The 16410-nt window shown below is 41.5% G+C and overlaps 1 protein-coding gene across 1 annotated transcript; it reads right to left on the reverse strand.

Annotated features, from left to right (window-relative positions):
- Window positions 1–217: 217 nt before the first annotated feature.
- On the reverse strand, window positions 218–15937 carry ATMIN (ATM interactor). The gene is made up of 4 exons (XM_087827112.1): window positions 15611–15937; window positions 5661–5786; window positions 4756–4955; window positions 218–3986 (listed from the first exon to the last, which is right to left on the reverse strand). Exons 1-4 carry the CDS (start codon window positions 15935–15937, stop codon window positions 2174–2176), a joined length of 2466 nt encoding a protein of 821 aa, XP_087683238.1. The 3' UTR covers window positions 218–2173.
- Between the last annotated feature and the right edge of the window lie 473 nt (window positions 15938–16410).

The raw sequence follows: 16410 nt of genomic DNA on the forward strand, positions 1-16410 counted from the left end.
ATTTACATAAAAATAGAAACTTTGGTAATGGGGTATCTTTTCATTTTCTATTAGGAAAACTGTTAATATGTTTTTATGACCAGAGGTAAAAAACAATAATGAAAATAACTAGGCACAATCATTTCATCATGTGACTTTTAGAAGATAATGAGTTTGTGAAAAATTAAGGCAACAACATAAGTTACATTATGAGTAGGTCAAAGAATTCACAAAAAAATGGGAGAATTCTTACATCTCTTTAATCACCGAATTTCAGTTTTTACAAATAATCTTAGAACAATTCAGGTAACTAAGGTTTTGGGGGAAACAGCACTTACTTGTACATGAAGAACTATTACATGCTCCACTTTCTGTAAATAACTCTATTGTCTGGAATAACAAATACTGCCACAGAAACAAAAAAAATTTAAAGCCACAGAAACAAAAAAAATTTAAAGCCATAGATCACTGCATTTATATTTACAAAAAGCCATAAACAAACATGCATTTCTCCTCTACCAGGAGGATTTAAATAGGTGTTTGAACATTAAGGCAGTGATGATTCTAAAACATAATGAAATCCTAAGTTAAGGCTTATGTTTGTTTTGAAATCCATATTCATTGGCAACTGTGACCAAAGCAAACTTTTATCTACCAGGTAGAGCTCATCTGCCTGGGATGTGTTATTTATCCATTATGAACAATAATTCTATGAAATAGGGATTAGCAACACAATTTAATGATTAGTCCCCTCCTTATATTTTGAGGATTTAGCCTTGAGTGGCACAAGCATATGCCATGGAAGGAACAGAGCATTTTTTTGGTGTGTGTGAAGTTCAAAAACCTACAGACTACACTGATTTTTACTTGCTTGAAAGTTTGCCAACAATCAAGAATTCAGGATCTCTTAAATACAGACACCCCGCCCCCCAAGCACCTTTGACCATGCTCCCACCTCAAAACATACATGTCCTTGATTATTGAAGCAATTGGTCTTCACCTGTTTCTTTGAAGAAGACTGGTTGGTATTATCCTTTCTAAAAAAATTAAGCAACAAAATGCAGAAGCTGGACCTATTCTATAATTGCTATCCTCAAGGCACAAATAATATCCTTATTAGACTAATGTCTTTCCTTATTCAAGGAAAAGATGAGAGGTGGGTGAAAAGACTCACTTTAAAATAATTGTTCACTGCACTCTTCTCTTTCAAGCTAATGCAATGCATTGAAATGTAAGAGGGGATGTCCCTTTCCCTTTCCAGGTTTGTTTTTTAAACATTTAGTGACAAAACTCAGATCCAGCCTGTGTACTTTGACAAACAGCCTTGGAGCACCACCCTGGCCTACTCTAGAAAATAGGAGAGGGTGTTTATAGGGCACACTCGGTATGAGCTAATAGGCATGGTTCCACAACCCATTGGAATGACAGTTATTCAGGCTAGAAGGATCACTATTTACACTAATTGCTTGCCACTACTACTTTAAGCAGTAATTTTACAACACATTTCTTGTAAGGAAAGTACTGTACACTTACATTGGTATCAATAATACTTCACGTAAAGGGAGAGATGGCAATGACTACATGAAAACTGTCTGGAAAGCTAAAGACAGATGTAGTTTTCACTTGTGTCTGCAAGTCAGAAGACAGTAAGATGTCAAAGCAGGTGAAGCTGCAGGCAGCAGGAGTCTCAAACCATCTAAGCACCGGCATTTTAATCTGATGGCGCAGCATTGAATTCTTTAGGTGTTACTATCAGGGAACAGGAATTTCTAACAAGAACTGTCAAAAATATTTTAGGTGCAATTTAAGTAAGTCACACTTGGACTAAAATATTTTGGAGATTTGAAAAGTCTGTACCCTAGTACTTGGTAAGCTTGGCTTCAGCTAAATGGATAGATGGGTTTAAAAGGTGTGAGATTCCCCCCCTTTTTTTTAAAAGATGGGAAGACTAGCTGTGGAAGGGCAAATGTAGGCAACACAATATAATACTTTTTAGATCAACATTTTCACTTTATAATACACTCACATTTATACACAAATTTCATGTTTTACAAGTACAAAAGGCAAAGAACCTCAAAGAATTGAAGCAACTGCATATTAACTACATTCAACAGAGTTAATACTGTTGTTTTCACTCTTCATTTCTAAATCTAGAAGGCAATTGTAAATGCCGTCCCACACCATGTGACTCCTTTTAGAATTTGGAGACCGTGTGTGGTTCTGCACACGTCTGGGTTTCTACAGAGCTGAACTGAGATTCCATTGTGTTCCAGGCCAAATCGGCAAGAAGAAAGTCGTCCATTGCTGTCTGAGTTTCATTGCTGGTGAAGAACAAACTCCCCAGGGTTTCGAAGCCAGAATGCATGGTCTGTGTTTCTGTACTGTTCAACTGAACCTTGCTTTCCAGAGCAGATATGTTTTTAGCAGTGGAGATGCATTCAGTTTGGGTCTCTGTGTCAGATGAATCAGTACTCATGGAAAAGCTGGAGTGTTTCAGAATACTTCCCAGAGGCAGATGAGGATTACTGTCTAAAAAGAAGTTTAAGTCTGTCTGTGTCTGTGTGTCAAACATTTCAAGGCCTAAGAAATTAGAATTCCCCCTATAACTGTAGGGCTGGGGAGAAGAGTCTGCAAGCAAGAAGTCAGTTTGGGTCTCTATGTCCAGTGATTCTAAGACTGGCTCAGTGGTTATGGTGCTGAGCTCACTCTCCTCAGTTTGAGTCTGGATATTTGAGGCCGAAAAGAACTCTTCGATATCAAAATCAATTGAAGGATTCTGGGTTGGGCCAGATGGGAGCTGGGTGTCAGGTCCAGCACTTGTGTCAGACAGAAGACTACGATTGTCCAGTGTCTGACCAGGCAGGTTACTTGACAAGATGTTTTCTAAATCACTTAATAAATCTATAGTTTGGGTCTGATTATCTATCATGTTCTGTGAAGGAAGCATACTGTTCTGTGCACTGAAATTTATAACTGGTGCAGATTTCTCAATATCTTGACTTAAAGTCTTAGGGTGGTTCTGAGGTAACAAACCATGAGTGACAGTCTCTCCTACTAAGGTGCTGCTTATAATATTGTCTGTAGAAACACCGTATGATGAATGGACACTCTCAAAAATGTCTCCACACATTACAGCTTGGTCCATTTGTACTCGGTCATCCGTCGGACTTCGCATTCCATTGGTTTGAGTTTCTCTGGAGATCCCACCTGACTGGAAAGAGGCATCTAAAAATGCATCAGTCTGAGCAGCTATAGATGAAGTTACCTTAGAACTGGACAAAAAGGTTTGAGTATGAACACTAATGGGAAGGGAAACTTGAGAACCAAAAGTCAGATCAGTTTGAGAACAAGACGATACAGAGGAATCAGGGCTGAACCACTGTGTAGAAGGTATAAAGTGTTGCGAGGCATAAGACAGATCTGTCTGTACATTGATCGAAGAAATACCGTTCTTTTGACATGTGCTCCCTAGTTCTTGCATAGCATTAGACGGACTTTTACCCAAGTTCACTTGAACACCTGTACTAATTGGCTCAACAGCAACAGGATTTACAATTTTTGAAAGAGGGAGGCTCTCCTTAAGAGAGCAGGCCTCTGAATCAAGGCCAAGGATCAGAGTTCCTACTGACAAAGGCAGTAAGTGCACAGCACTGGGGGCAGAGCCCTGATGATCGACACCTAACACCACAGGCTGGGCCGAGCAGTCAGCTGTAGGCACAAAGACAGGCATAGGAGAAAACTGCATAACAGGTAGTTTAACCAAAGCCACTCTGGGCTTTGGTAAAAGCAACTTCTGAGGATATTTTGAAGCTGTTGTAAGAGTCTGCTTTCTGGTATTAGAACCGCAAGAGTCCTCAAATGAAGTGGCTAGCTTTATTTCTGAAGTTTCTAATTCTTGAGTGTCTGGTCTTGGGATTGGTTGGTTGTTCAATGATTCAATGGGCTTATTGGACAACTTCTGGTTGTGCAGGCAGTTTTCCATTTTCCTCTTCTTAACAGGTGGATCCCTGAAAACAATGACAGAGTAAAAAGAGGTCAGATTCAACCCAGTGAAGAGAAATCCCTTCTTTTGCAGCTCTTTGAGAACTCAGCCCACTCTATGGCAGGCAGGAGTTCAGAAACATGCACAGAGGGAAGGAGGAAGCATACCTTTTCTTGGGGGGGGGGGGGGGGGGAGCAGCTCTAAGTATTAGAACTCAACTCAGATTTGTAAGCATAAGAAAACTAACATTATATAATGCAAATTTTATCATTTCTAAAGTAGGAAGCTGCTAGTACCCCAAATACAAATTTTACCTTTAAAATGAAGTACAGCCCTGGCTGGGTGGCTCAGTTGGTTGGAGCATCCTCCTGTACACCAAAATGTTGTGGGTTTGATTCCTAGTCAGGGCACATACCTAGGTTGCTGGGTTTGATCCCCAATTGAGGCGTGTATGGGAGGCAACCAATTGATGTTTCTCTCTCTCCCTTACTCTCTTTGGAATCAATGAACATATCTTCGGTGAGGATTAAAAATAATAATAATAATAAAATAAATAAAATGAAATATATTTTCATATGAAACCCTTAAAAGGAGTTGGCAGAAACAATAAGGAAGAACAACTGGGTCAAGCAGACACGGCTCCTTTGCTAGTACTGCTGCCATTTCTGAAAGACCCCTTCTTCCACGTTTCCTCTTTTCTCCTTTATTCCTCCTTTCTTTCTACACTAATGACTTTCCAGGAAGTTGCATTTGAAATCCTTCCCACAGCTATTGACTTCTGAGCCACCCTTTACCTGTGCTCTGCAGGGATCTCATGGCCAGTTCGGTAGATGTGGGACTGTAATGCAGTTCTACTGGCATAGGGACAGCCACATGTGCACTGGAAGGTCTTCCCACAATCCTCTGCGTGTCTTTTCAAGTCCCATTCAGTGCCATATGAATTGCTGCACTTACTACATTTATGCTTCTTTTCGGCGTGCATTTTCATAAAGTGCTAGGAAGAACACAAAGGGACCAGAATGAAAAACTGCAACTGCTCAAGACATTTTAAAAAATCATCAACATACCCAAATTAACAATGATTTTACATGATAAAACAGAGCAGTCCAAATCAAAAGAATGTAAAAGCAGGCAGTTTAGCATAAGCCTCTTTTCCCTATCACTTCTGCTTTGTGAAAAGTGTGGAGACAGTTTTGGAAACAATCCATAGTACCCAGCCTTTAGGTTCTGATCTATAAATAAGTGCTGCAGACAGAAGAAAAAGTCTTTGCAATGCTTTCCATAGGACCCCCTCCAGCAAATACTCAGGGATGTATTTCAACTGCCAATTTCTAGTCCTGAATCATCCCTTTCCCCAGTTGTTGGGCCCCTCCCTCCTAAGATAGCTGCTTGTGAAATTCTGCAGTTTCTTAATCCTTTGAGAGAACTTTTCCTTTGTGCCTTTGCTTGTCTGGCCTTGGAGGCATACAGATTTACACAAGAGAAATGAAGTACACACGTTCTCATTCTTTGAATTGGTCGTTTTCCCTTTCTCTCTGAATCCACTTCCGGGCTTCTTGGAGACTCTTGGATGGCTATCCTTACAAGCAACTTTCTGTTCAATTCTCTAGTTATATTTGGTAAGTAATTAGAATGCACACTAGGCTTATACCATTTGCAGTTCATCCTCAGAGAAGTATATTTAAGATAAGTAAAATACCTGTTTTACAAGAGAAAATTGAGAAAATGGCCTATCAGGGCCTCTAGGACATCCTTCAATTGGACAACAGTAGAATTTCGGTACGGTTTTCAAATCTTTTCTTATTGTTGGATTTACTATGCCATCCTGAAAAAGAAAAATTACTTTAAATAATTATTTTCAAAAAAATCAATACAACAGGCTGGGAGTAAAAATAAGTGATGACTAAAGATGGGAACAAGGGATCTTATTTGGGAGATGAAAATATTCTAAAATTGAATTGTGGTAATGGTTGCACAATACTAAAATAATTGCTTATTCACTTAAAATGGGTAAATTTTATGGTATATAAACTATAGCTCAAACTACGTTGCTTAAAATTCTATCCATTCTAAACCTACAATTTCTTCCCTGTGTGGACGAAAAGGGGCTCTGTAATAAATCTAACTAACAGTAACTTCACAAGGTGGTCTGATCATAAATTCCTAACTAGGAAGATCAGGATGGGTAGTCATGCTTCAGGTTTATAACTTACCTAGTGAAAGTTTACCTTTGCCTTAAGCAAGCCCTGTCCATGGTTTTTGTGTATCTAGGTTAACATACCTTTGAAATACCTTTTTCATCCCTCAGATATGTAATCTCAAGAAAGCATTTCAACTATCCTGTAATCCTATCATAAAGATTTCCCTGCCTTGCTTTTTCCCATTTTCATGTAATCTTTTTCACTTCCCTTCTTTATTCCAAATGTTTAAAAGAAACTGAAAACTGTCATTCTGGGAAGCATTTTTCTCACTGTTGAGATTTTGCTTCCAGGCATGTCTTCTGTTTGGGGCACATAAACTCTTAAAAAACTCATAAATTTTTTTTTCTGTAAGTTTAGTTAACACCTTAAAGCCACCTTCTCTATTTGCAAGTCGTATATTTACAGTTTATCAGGCTCAAGATTTCTGTATTATCCTTAAGTCTTCCCTTCCTTTCCCTTTTATCCCACACCCAGTGCCTTAGTATGAACTCCTGTAAAAACCTCCATCGACTGGTGTCGGCCTTCCAGATAAATAATACTGTGACTTTCTCTGATTATCACACTGCCCCGAAAGTAGCTAAAGCTAGTTGGTACAACTTTTATATAGCATGCTATGTTTGAAATTGAATAATTATTATAATGGCCAGTACTAACATAGCTTTTACTACTCTGTCAGGCACTGTTCTAAGCACTTTATATATATTAACTCGTAAATAATCTTGTATGTGATTGACTTTTTGGCTAGGAGTTTTCAAAACTAGTTTTCCAGTTCTCGAATGTCTCCCATCTCGAACAATTCGGTTCTTGACCAAGTTGTTCATGAAAAAGATGTCTTAGTTTTAGAACAACCCTTTCATACTGATACCTGTTAGATCAGTCATGGGTCTCTCAGGTGAGAAACAAAGGAGAGAATGCAAGAGTATGAGTCAGTTTATTGCTAAACCTCAAGTTGTTAACATCTCAGGAAATTGTGATGAGAACATTTGCTAATGGGAAAACATGATTCGGTTTTCAAACAAATAGCTTCTCGAACAGCCTTTGGGAACGAGTTAAGTTCAAGAACCGATGTTCCACTGTAACTGGTAAGTTAATTTAGCTTGAAGCGCTCTTTCTTGTTGCCCTTGATGACACAGTTTGTTGACATACCTTAGGTGTGAGACCCCTGATTACCTGCAGTATAATTCTTGTCTAATTTCCTTCCAGGTGGCCCTAAAAGAAAGTGTTGGACCTCTCTACAGGTTACTGGAAACAATAGGACATGTGCTCAGGCCTCAGCTGCTACTGCATGCAGCACCTTAGATGTTCTGGTCCTCTAGTGTTCTGATGAGAAAGGATTCATTACTTCTGGAACATACCTACCTCCTTCTTTCCCTTCAGTGTGTACCAAAGAAGGGAGAAATTAATAACTGCCTGGCTAGGACTCTGTCCCTTTGCTTTCTCACTGGATCTCAAGCAGAACATGTTGATCTTGTTGCATCTGAGTCCATTCATTTAGAGGGGAGAAGAAGCCATTCTTGTTTTAAACAACATAATTTACCTTTTAATGATATTATATTCAGTCAGTTATTCCTCTATGTCTTCCACACAGGTCCTTTTATAATCCTACTGCAGTACACTATCTAGATATTCATAAGCATCTGGAATATTTAAATGGTCTCCTAAATAATTTTACTTCCTATTCTAATGTTATAACAAATTTGACATTCCAAAAAATTATATGTATATATCACCTAATGCTCTTTTTTTTTTTTACTCCTCATCTGAGGATATATTTCCACTGATTTTAGAGAGAGAGAGGGAGAGATGAACATCAATTTATTGCCTCTTGCAAGAGTCCCAACTGGGGACTGAACCTGAAACCTGGGCATGTGCCCTGACTGGGAATTGAACTCATGACCCTTTGGTGCACGGGATGAAGCTCCAACCAACTGAGCCACACCGGCCAGGGCTCACCTAATGCTCTTTAAAAAAAAGGTATGTAAAATAAATCCCAACTCACTATGCCTTCAGTCTATCATTATAACTGTATCTTGCTGTTCCCTTTTCATACACTACCCTACTCAGCCTAACATTCTTCCCACTTCCAATTCCACCTTCTATATGCATTCTTGGAAGACTGTCCTTTAAAAAGCCTAGTTTGTCCCACATCCTCCTGTCTCCCTTCAGGCAAAATGCAATGGTGGAAACAGCGCTGTGGCTGTAAGCCATTTCTACTATGGATTTGTGGTATGGCCGTGGACAGGGTCTCTAACCTCTCTGAGCCAGTTTACTCATTTCTAGAACAAAATAGTTAATTCTCAGGATTATCTTGAATTGGATTAGCATAGTGCCTAGCCCAGATCACATTCTCAATACACAGCACTTCCTTGTTCTGCTCACCACCCAGATCTAAAGATCTAGTCCTTGAATGAATTCCAAGATAGTAACTAACTTAAGCTATCTTAAATACTATCATTTTCTTCTAGAGTTCTAGTCTTCCCAACTAAATTTCTTAGGAGCATAAACTATTTTATATACCTCTTGGTATTGCCTTCATGCTTAAAGAAGAGAGCAATTGCATGCTAAAAGCAAAGCATTTTTAGAAAGGCAGTCCAGTGTAGAGCAGTGGTCTCAACCCTGGCCTGTAAAAAGTCAATCACTTGAGGCACTTAAAAAAACACTCATGCCTGGTCCCAACTTCAGGTTATTCTGATATAATTAGATTTGGTTGGGGATTGGGGATCTATATTTGATCTTAAAATCTCCCCAGATGATCCTAATGAATAGCCTTAGCTTAAGAACCACTGATATGCCGGGCTGCCATGACTCAGTGGTTAGGCATCAACCCATGAACCAGGAAGTCACAGTTAGATTCCAGTCAGGGCACATGTACAGGTTTCTGGCTCCATCCCCAGTAGGGGGCTTGCAGGAGTCAAGAAAAAAAGGAAGACGACAAACCACTGGTGTAGTGGTTAAACCCATGGGCTCTAGAATATGAACTGCCAGAGTTTGAATTTTCTACCTTGCCACTTTCCTGCAACCTTGAAAAAATTAACTGTTTTGGTTTCTTTACCTGCAAAGTAGGTATAATAACAGAACCTACTTCAGGGCTGTAGGGTTGTTGTGAGGATTTAGTTAATGTACAGGGCTTAGAAAAATGCTTATTACATAATTATTCAATTAATTATTATAGCTATTAGATATTTGCTGCAGAGAGTTTTGTTTCTTTTACTGCTTTTTGCCAACCAACTTAATGCCAATAAGCTAATTTAAACTAGTGCTTTAACTTAAATACTGTCCTTTTAAAAGCCTACTGAGCCCTAGCCAGTTTGGCTTAGTGGTCAGAGTGTTGGTCCTTGGACTGAAGGGTCCCAGGTTCAATTCTGGCCAAGGGGACACATACATCAGTTGCAGGCTCAATCCCCAGCCCCGGTTGGGGCTCATGCGGGAAACAACCAATCAATGTGTCTCTGTCATATTGATGTTTCTCTCTCTCCCTCTGTCCCTTCCACTCTCTCTGAAAAAGCAATGGAAAAAATATCCTCAGGTGAGGATTAAAAAAATAAAAGCCTTCTGAAATGTTTGTTAAACTGGCATCTGCTGGCGTTAACAACTGACACTGTCTCTCATTACCAAACTCATCCCATTCACCAACTCATCCAGTGCTTTTTAATGAAGTAAGTTTAATTAACTTCTATATTTTCTATCTACTGTTATCAGTGAGAGAAAATGAAATGTGGGGAGAATATTAAGAAAGACTCTAAAATCCTTCCTTCACTTGAGCATTATCAAATTCTTCTTAGTTATACGCCAGGGAGATGGCCCCCTTCTATGTTCTACGCTGTCAACGGTTCCATGAAACTCTTCCTACAGGGGCACTACAAAATTCATGCTCACTTCTAGTACATCCTCAATTCTACTTAGAAATCTTTTTATTATCCTGTTTCAGACTCCCTATCATGTTCTCATATACCTGTTCACTTTTAAAATATTAATAAACTTTATTATTTTGGGGGGAAGTTTTAGGTTCACAGCAAAATTGGGTGAAAAGTACAGAGTTCCCATATACCCCGTCCCCAAACAGTACAGCCTGTTCCACTAACAACTACTAGAGTGATACATTTGTTACAACTGATGAACCTTTACTGGCGCATCACTATCACCCAAAATCCATAGTTTATATTATAGTTCACTCTTGGTGCTGTACATTCTATAGGTTTTGACAAATATATAATGACATGTACCCACATTATAGTATCATACAAAATACTTTCACTGCCCTAAAAATCCTGTGTCTGCTCATTTTTAAAAATTTTAATCCTCATCTAAGGATATTTTTTCCATTGCTTTTCAGAGAGTGGAAGGGTGGGAGGGAGGAAGGGAGGGGGAGAGGGAAAGAGGGGGAGGGGGAGGGAGTGAGAGAGACAGAGAGAGAGAGACATCAAAGTGAGAGACACACATTGATTGGTTGCCTCCTACACATACTCTGACAGGGGCAGGGGATCGAGCCTGCAACCAAGGTAGGTGCCCTTGGCCAGAATCGAACCCAGAACTCTTCAGTCCACAAGCCAACGCTCTAACCCCTGAGCAAAACCGGCCAAGGCTGTGTCTGCTTATTCATAACACCCTTTTCCTTAAACCCTGGTAACCATTAATCTTTATACTGTCTCCAAAGATTTGCCTTTTCTAAAATGTGTCATATAGTTGGAATCACGCAGCATGCAGCCTTTCCTGATTGTCTTTTACTTGGTAATACGCATCTAAACTTCCTCCATGTGTTTTCATGGCTTGACAGCTCACTTATTTTTAGTGCTGAAAAATATTCCATTGTCTGGATGTACTACAATATATCCATTCACCTACTGAAGGACATCTTGGTTGACTCCAAGTTTTGGCATGTCTTCTTTTTAAATTTCTATTACCTTCTTGCCTTGCCTTTCTCACTGCTACCATCATTTTTCAAGTTCTTCTGACTCTGAACTGTGTCATCAACCTCTTAACTAATTTCTAGGTCTTCAATCTCTTTTTCATTTAAATTTGTCAGATTTATCTTTGTAAAGTATAGCTATCATCATGTTATTACCTCACTTAAACATTTTCAACAGCATCCCAATAGTACCCAGGTCCAAATTTCTTTAGCCTGGGACATTCTAGTCCCTTATCATATAGCTTCAAACTACCACGTTCTTCTGTCATTTCTCTTATATCTAATGGAACTACTTAAAATTCCCCAAACCTTTTAAAGGAAAGGAATATATTTGTATTTTCTGTTGCATCTGGAAATGTTTTAAACAGTAAATGTTCAATAAAAACTTGTGGCATTATACTGAATATGTTCAAGTGGCCACCAAGGCCAAAACTGTATCATGCACCAGGACACTAAAGACAGCTATATTAGACATCAACAATCTCCCTATTGCTGTTATTTACAGGCATGGCAACAACCTGACACTGTTCACTTTCCAGGTTTCTGAGGGTCATCACCTTGACATCACCACCTCTCCACCCTAGTTTCTGGGCCTTCTTTCCATTCTTGTTCTGAGACAGTAAGTGCAAAGGGGTGGGGGATGGAAGAGAGAAGAAAGAGCGAGAGAGATTGATGTGAGAGAGACACATCGATTGATTATCTCCCTCAGTACCTCCCAACTGGGGCCAGGATTGAACTGCAACCCAGGTTCGTGCCCTTGACCAGGAATCAAACCTGTGACCCTTCAGTGCACAGGTCAACGCTCTAACCACTGAGCCACATTGACCAGGGCTGTACTTTATTTTTTGTGTACATACATAACTGAAAAAAAAAAGTACACAAAATACTTCATGTTTTGTGTACTTTTTTGGAGTACCTATTTATGAAATATTTTAAAATAAAAATAAACATTTCATAAAATGTTAAAAAAAATTTTAAGTAAAAGAATTTGAAAAAGAACTCGTGAGGGGGAACAATAAAAAAATAAGATGGGAAAAAGTAAACATACAGAAGAGAAAAGCAAGAGGAAGGAAACAAATGGAGAGGGTAATAGGAAAGAATGGTAATAATCATAGCAAAAACTGAAAAAAAAGAAAAGAAAAAGGCATTATAGCTACTCTAACACCTGACTGCCTTCACAGAAAGCATCCAAGGAGAAAACTTTGTTGTCTTCTTATTGTAAATTTAAAATTAGAAGTCTTTGTACAATATGGTCTATAGAGCAACTTGGAACTGTTCCTTCCCTTTGCTTTTAAAAAACCTTCTTGGCAAATCATTAAAAGCAAACGCCTGGGCTGAACACAATACAAAATCCTCTAAGCCATGTTTTAAAAATATAAATGTTGCCGGATAAGAGGTTCTTTAAGGGTCCTCCTGTCCTTTTCACTGCTTTCAAACATAATGAGTAAAAGAATTTCTAAAAGTACGAGTAAGTGGGCATCAGAAATGCCCACTTACTCCTACTGTTCCTTTCCCTAAATCACCAGCTTTCATTTCTCCATAGATTTCCCCCATAGGCAAGGCTGAACTAGGATATTTCCAGATTTCCTTATAGGATAGAAATAGAGACATGTATCTTAAGAACCCACATAAAACCAAAAGGCAGCATGCTCCCTTTATCTACAATCCCACTCTTATCCATCATCCTTCAGGAGGGTTTGCTAATCATTTAGGTTAAGGAATATTTGGTTAGGGGCAGGGTATCTCTATGATTAGAATAGAATAAGAATCACACAACAACTAATGGGGAAGGGAATAAAAAATTATCATAATTAGAAAAAAAGAAAAACCAAGAGAGAAATTACAATTATGCAAGTAGCTGTAACTAAGAGAATGAAAGGGAAAATTTCCACTGAATATTATGCAAACGTGCCAACCAGATATACTCAGAGTAGCTTCAGAGCAGAAAGCAGGTGCACACTTGACTGGCAGTGGAATCTCTGGTCTAAACACAGCCTGCTTTCAAAACCACAGGGAACTCCCAGTCAGCCCTTGTCCCCAGGTCTCTTCCTTCCAATACTTTGAGAATATCAAGTGTCAAGAGTAATGCTTAAACTCAAGAGCCTCTATTCAGGATCCAGAATGAGGGTATAGACTTGCCACACTGGGGTACTGCCATACAGATATGGCTATTTTGTCACATAGGCCACTTTCATTAAAGAAAATGAACCCCTTCTCCTTCCACCAAGACAGCAGATGCTCAGAGGCTGCTGTGTACCATGGTTAGAAAGGCAGAATCAATCAGGAAAGTGAGCCTGTTTGACAAGAAAAAACCAATGATGGTTGTCAGTGAGATTTCTTTAATTCCTGCTAAAACGGGTCTCTCTAGTAATCTAGGAAGGAAACTCAGAAAAGTCCTTTATTTTGTTGTTCAACATTTTTAGTTCAGAAAGGGATCTTGAGTACACTATGCTGTCTTCGGAAAAGAGAAATCTGAAAAATGAATATGACTAGAACTGGAAGAAATGTCTTTACACAGGTTCTAAGCAAGGGAGGATACTGATACTATGAAATGCTGAAGTCCAAGTAAAGACCTGACTGTAAAAGTTTGTCTTTTCCTCAAACATAATCCTCCTTCTTAGGCCTATTATATTTTCTGTATTGGTATCTTCAGAATTCCTGAACTTTACATATTTTAAGAACGAATTAGAAATAAACCTATTGTATACATACTACCAAAGTCCTGAAGAGTAAGTGCTATCTTTATGCTTAACAGATGCTTCATGACGTCTTGAGAGATGTAGAGCTCCAGTCAGCAATTCCAGAGAAAAGAACAATATAAACTGTTAAAAAGTGCTTCCTAGCCCCACCACCAGTGTGGCTCAACAATTGAGCATCGACCTATGATCCAGGCCAACACAAGGACGGTCCTCATTAGACCGGCAGCTTCATTTGTGCTCAGAGATGTAATGTTGGCCTTAGATGTCTATCAGGGAGGGGAAGATATTGAAGGTGGGTGATGGCTATTGTACGTGAGCTCGAGAACCAAGGGATTAGGCTGCAGAATTCCTACAAATATATATTCAACCAGTCAAGTTATACGGTTAAGAAAAGGAAGGATTTAGTTAAAATTTAGCATGAAAGAGAAGCCCATTTCCAGAGTTACTTCACTTGTGTCCTGGAGGAAACCCTAAACTGTTCTGAGGAGAATTACACCCCACCTGCAGGGTCTTCCTCAGCATACCTCCATGTACACTTCCTGTTTGGGGCTCCTGATCTTCCTATGAGAAGGTTGTTGCATCTCTGTTTAGTTGGTGCCTACTAAAAGGTTACTCCTAATGGGCAACACATCTGCCCTTTCAGACTTTCTGTTTACTTCTTATCAGAAGCCTGGTTCTAAGGAAGTTTCCAAGGAGGATTTACCTGGGAATAGACAGAACATGCTATATACTAGGTAACTGAAACTTTCTCCTGCATCAGTTCAGACTGTCAGAAGCTACATATTCAGCCCGGCCTGCGTGGCTCAGTTGGTTGAGTGTCATCCCATGTACCAGGCGGTGGCCCACTGGATTCCCGATGGGGCACCTACCTGGGTAGGGGCCTGCATGAGGCAGCCAATAGATGTTTCTTTCTCATCCTTGTTTCTCTCTCTCTCCCGTCCTCTCTCTGAAACCAATAAAAACATATTTTAGAAAAACTTTTTAAAAAAGCTACACATTCACAAAACTGCTTTCAGTGACTTGTGGTTTTGAATTATGTCACTGTTGGCAAAGAAAGGCTCTCTAAGTGGTGGAAGGAAACCTCCTATTGTAATGACTGAGAAATTATGATTTAATAGGTCTGGGTGGGACTGAACATCTGGATTTTTAATAAGTTTTTCAGATGTGCATTAGAAGTTGAAAATCACCGCCCTATTTTACAAAAGGTGGAAGGGATGTTCAGACTATTATTATACCGCCTTCACTGGGGAAATCTCCCTTAGGTCTCATTCCTGCGCTGATTTTATCGACACCGAAACTCCTAGGCGCCGGTGCGCGGCCTGATCTGCAGCCAGCTCCCCTTTAACAGCAGGGCAGGGCTTCCAGGCCCGAGGAGGCATTGTGGGCGTGGTGAAGGACACGGGCTTCAGAGCCGGAGACCAGGTTTAAAGACCAGCACTCCCCCGGTTTCGTAACCTGCTTCTCATCAATGGAATGAAGACGGCAGGTCCCGGCCTCGCGAGGTTGCAGGGAGAACTGCCCAGGTAAACGCCCGGGGCGCGCGGTGCGAGGCCGGCAGCGGCGGCCGCTCGGAGCCTGACAGCGGAGCCGCATGACACAGTGTTTTCCTATTATCACGAGTTCCCGCTTCCTCGCTCCCACCTTCCCCGGCCGGGACGCCCTCCTCCCTCAGACTAGTTTTAGGTTCTTGGAAGCCCCTCGGGCGCTGGCCGGCGGAGGGCCGACTCCCTCAGCGCACTCCGGACCCCGCGCCGCCCTGGGGGCAGGACCCGCGCCCACGCCCCCGAGCGAGGCGCTCGGTCGGCGCCAGGCCTGAGGAGGCGGCGTCCGGCGGCGGGCTCACCTGCAGGCGGTGGCTTTTGACCAGGTGCATGTTGAGCGCGGGGCTGTTGGGCAGGATCTTGCCGCAGCCGCGCACGGTGCACAGGATGTTGGTCCGCACGGCTCGGGACAGCTCGCTCACCGACGGCTGGATCAGCTCTCCGGCCGGCGGCGCCGGACCCGCGGGCTGCTGCCTCGCCGCCGCGGGCCGAGGCCGGCTGCCCCTCAGCCGTCCGGGTGGCCCCCACAGGCCAGAGGCGGCGGCGGCTCCCCTCGCGGCCGCCGGGCCGGCCGGGGCTCCCGAGGCCACAGCCGCGGGTCCCACCGCCGCCGCCTCAGAAGCCGCCATGGCTCCCGCACAGCAGCCGGGCCCACCTCGCAGGCCCCGCCTCCCGCCACTGCCACTTCCGGCAGGGGGCGGGGCCGCCCGGCTCATTAGCGTCCGTCCAGGCCGGGCTGGGCGCGGCGCCCCCTGCCGGTATTGAAGTGCATACCTGGGGAGCCGCTGCCAGGCGAGGCGGGCGGGTTGCTGTACTTCACTGGTATTCCTACGAACAGGTAGAAGGTATCGGTTCCACTCATCCATTCTCTGCCTTCCTAGAAACTTGACCTTAGGCAGTTATTGGAGAAGAAAAAGTAATGCGTTCAGAAACTTTACTTCCCAAAGATTGGAAATAACCCAAATGTTCAACAGGACAGGCAACATTATGTTAGTTAACGGTTGTATTTTATTTAGGGTTTACATGTGCCAGACACCCGGGAATGCACTTTTCGTCTAGTGTCTCATTTTGCCCTCAAAACAGCCATAGCAGGCATGTACTA

This window comes from Miniopterus natalensis, chromosome 18 (assembly GCF_054644295.1).
Source record: "Miniopterus natalensis isolate mMinNat1 chromosome 18, mMinNat1.hap1, whole genome shotgun sequence".
Lineage (NCBI taxonomy): Eukaryota > Metazoa > Chordata > Mammalia > Chiroptera > Miniopteridae > Miniopterus > Miniopterus natalensis.

What these genes read in the sequence shown, in the direction of transcription:
- ATMIN (XM_087827112.1), bottom strand. Translation starts at nt 15,937, where the DNA reads ATGGCGGCTTCTGAGGCGGCGGCGGTGGGACCCGCGGCTGTGGCCTCG. An exon ending in AATTTTCTCTTGTAAAACAG is followed by an intron (nt 4,956 to 5,660) that starts GTATTTTACTTA and finishes TGTTCTTCCTAG; the next exon opens with CACTTTATGAAAATGCACGC. An exon ending in GAGATCCCTGCAGAGCACAG is followed by an intron (nt 3,987 to 4,755) that starts GTAAAGGGTGGC and finishes CATTGTTTTCAG; the next exon opens with GGATCCACCTGTTAAGAAGA.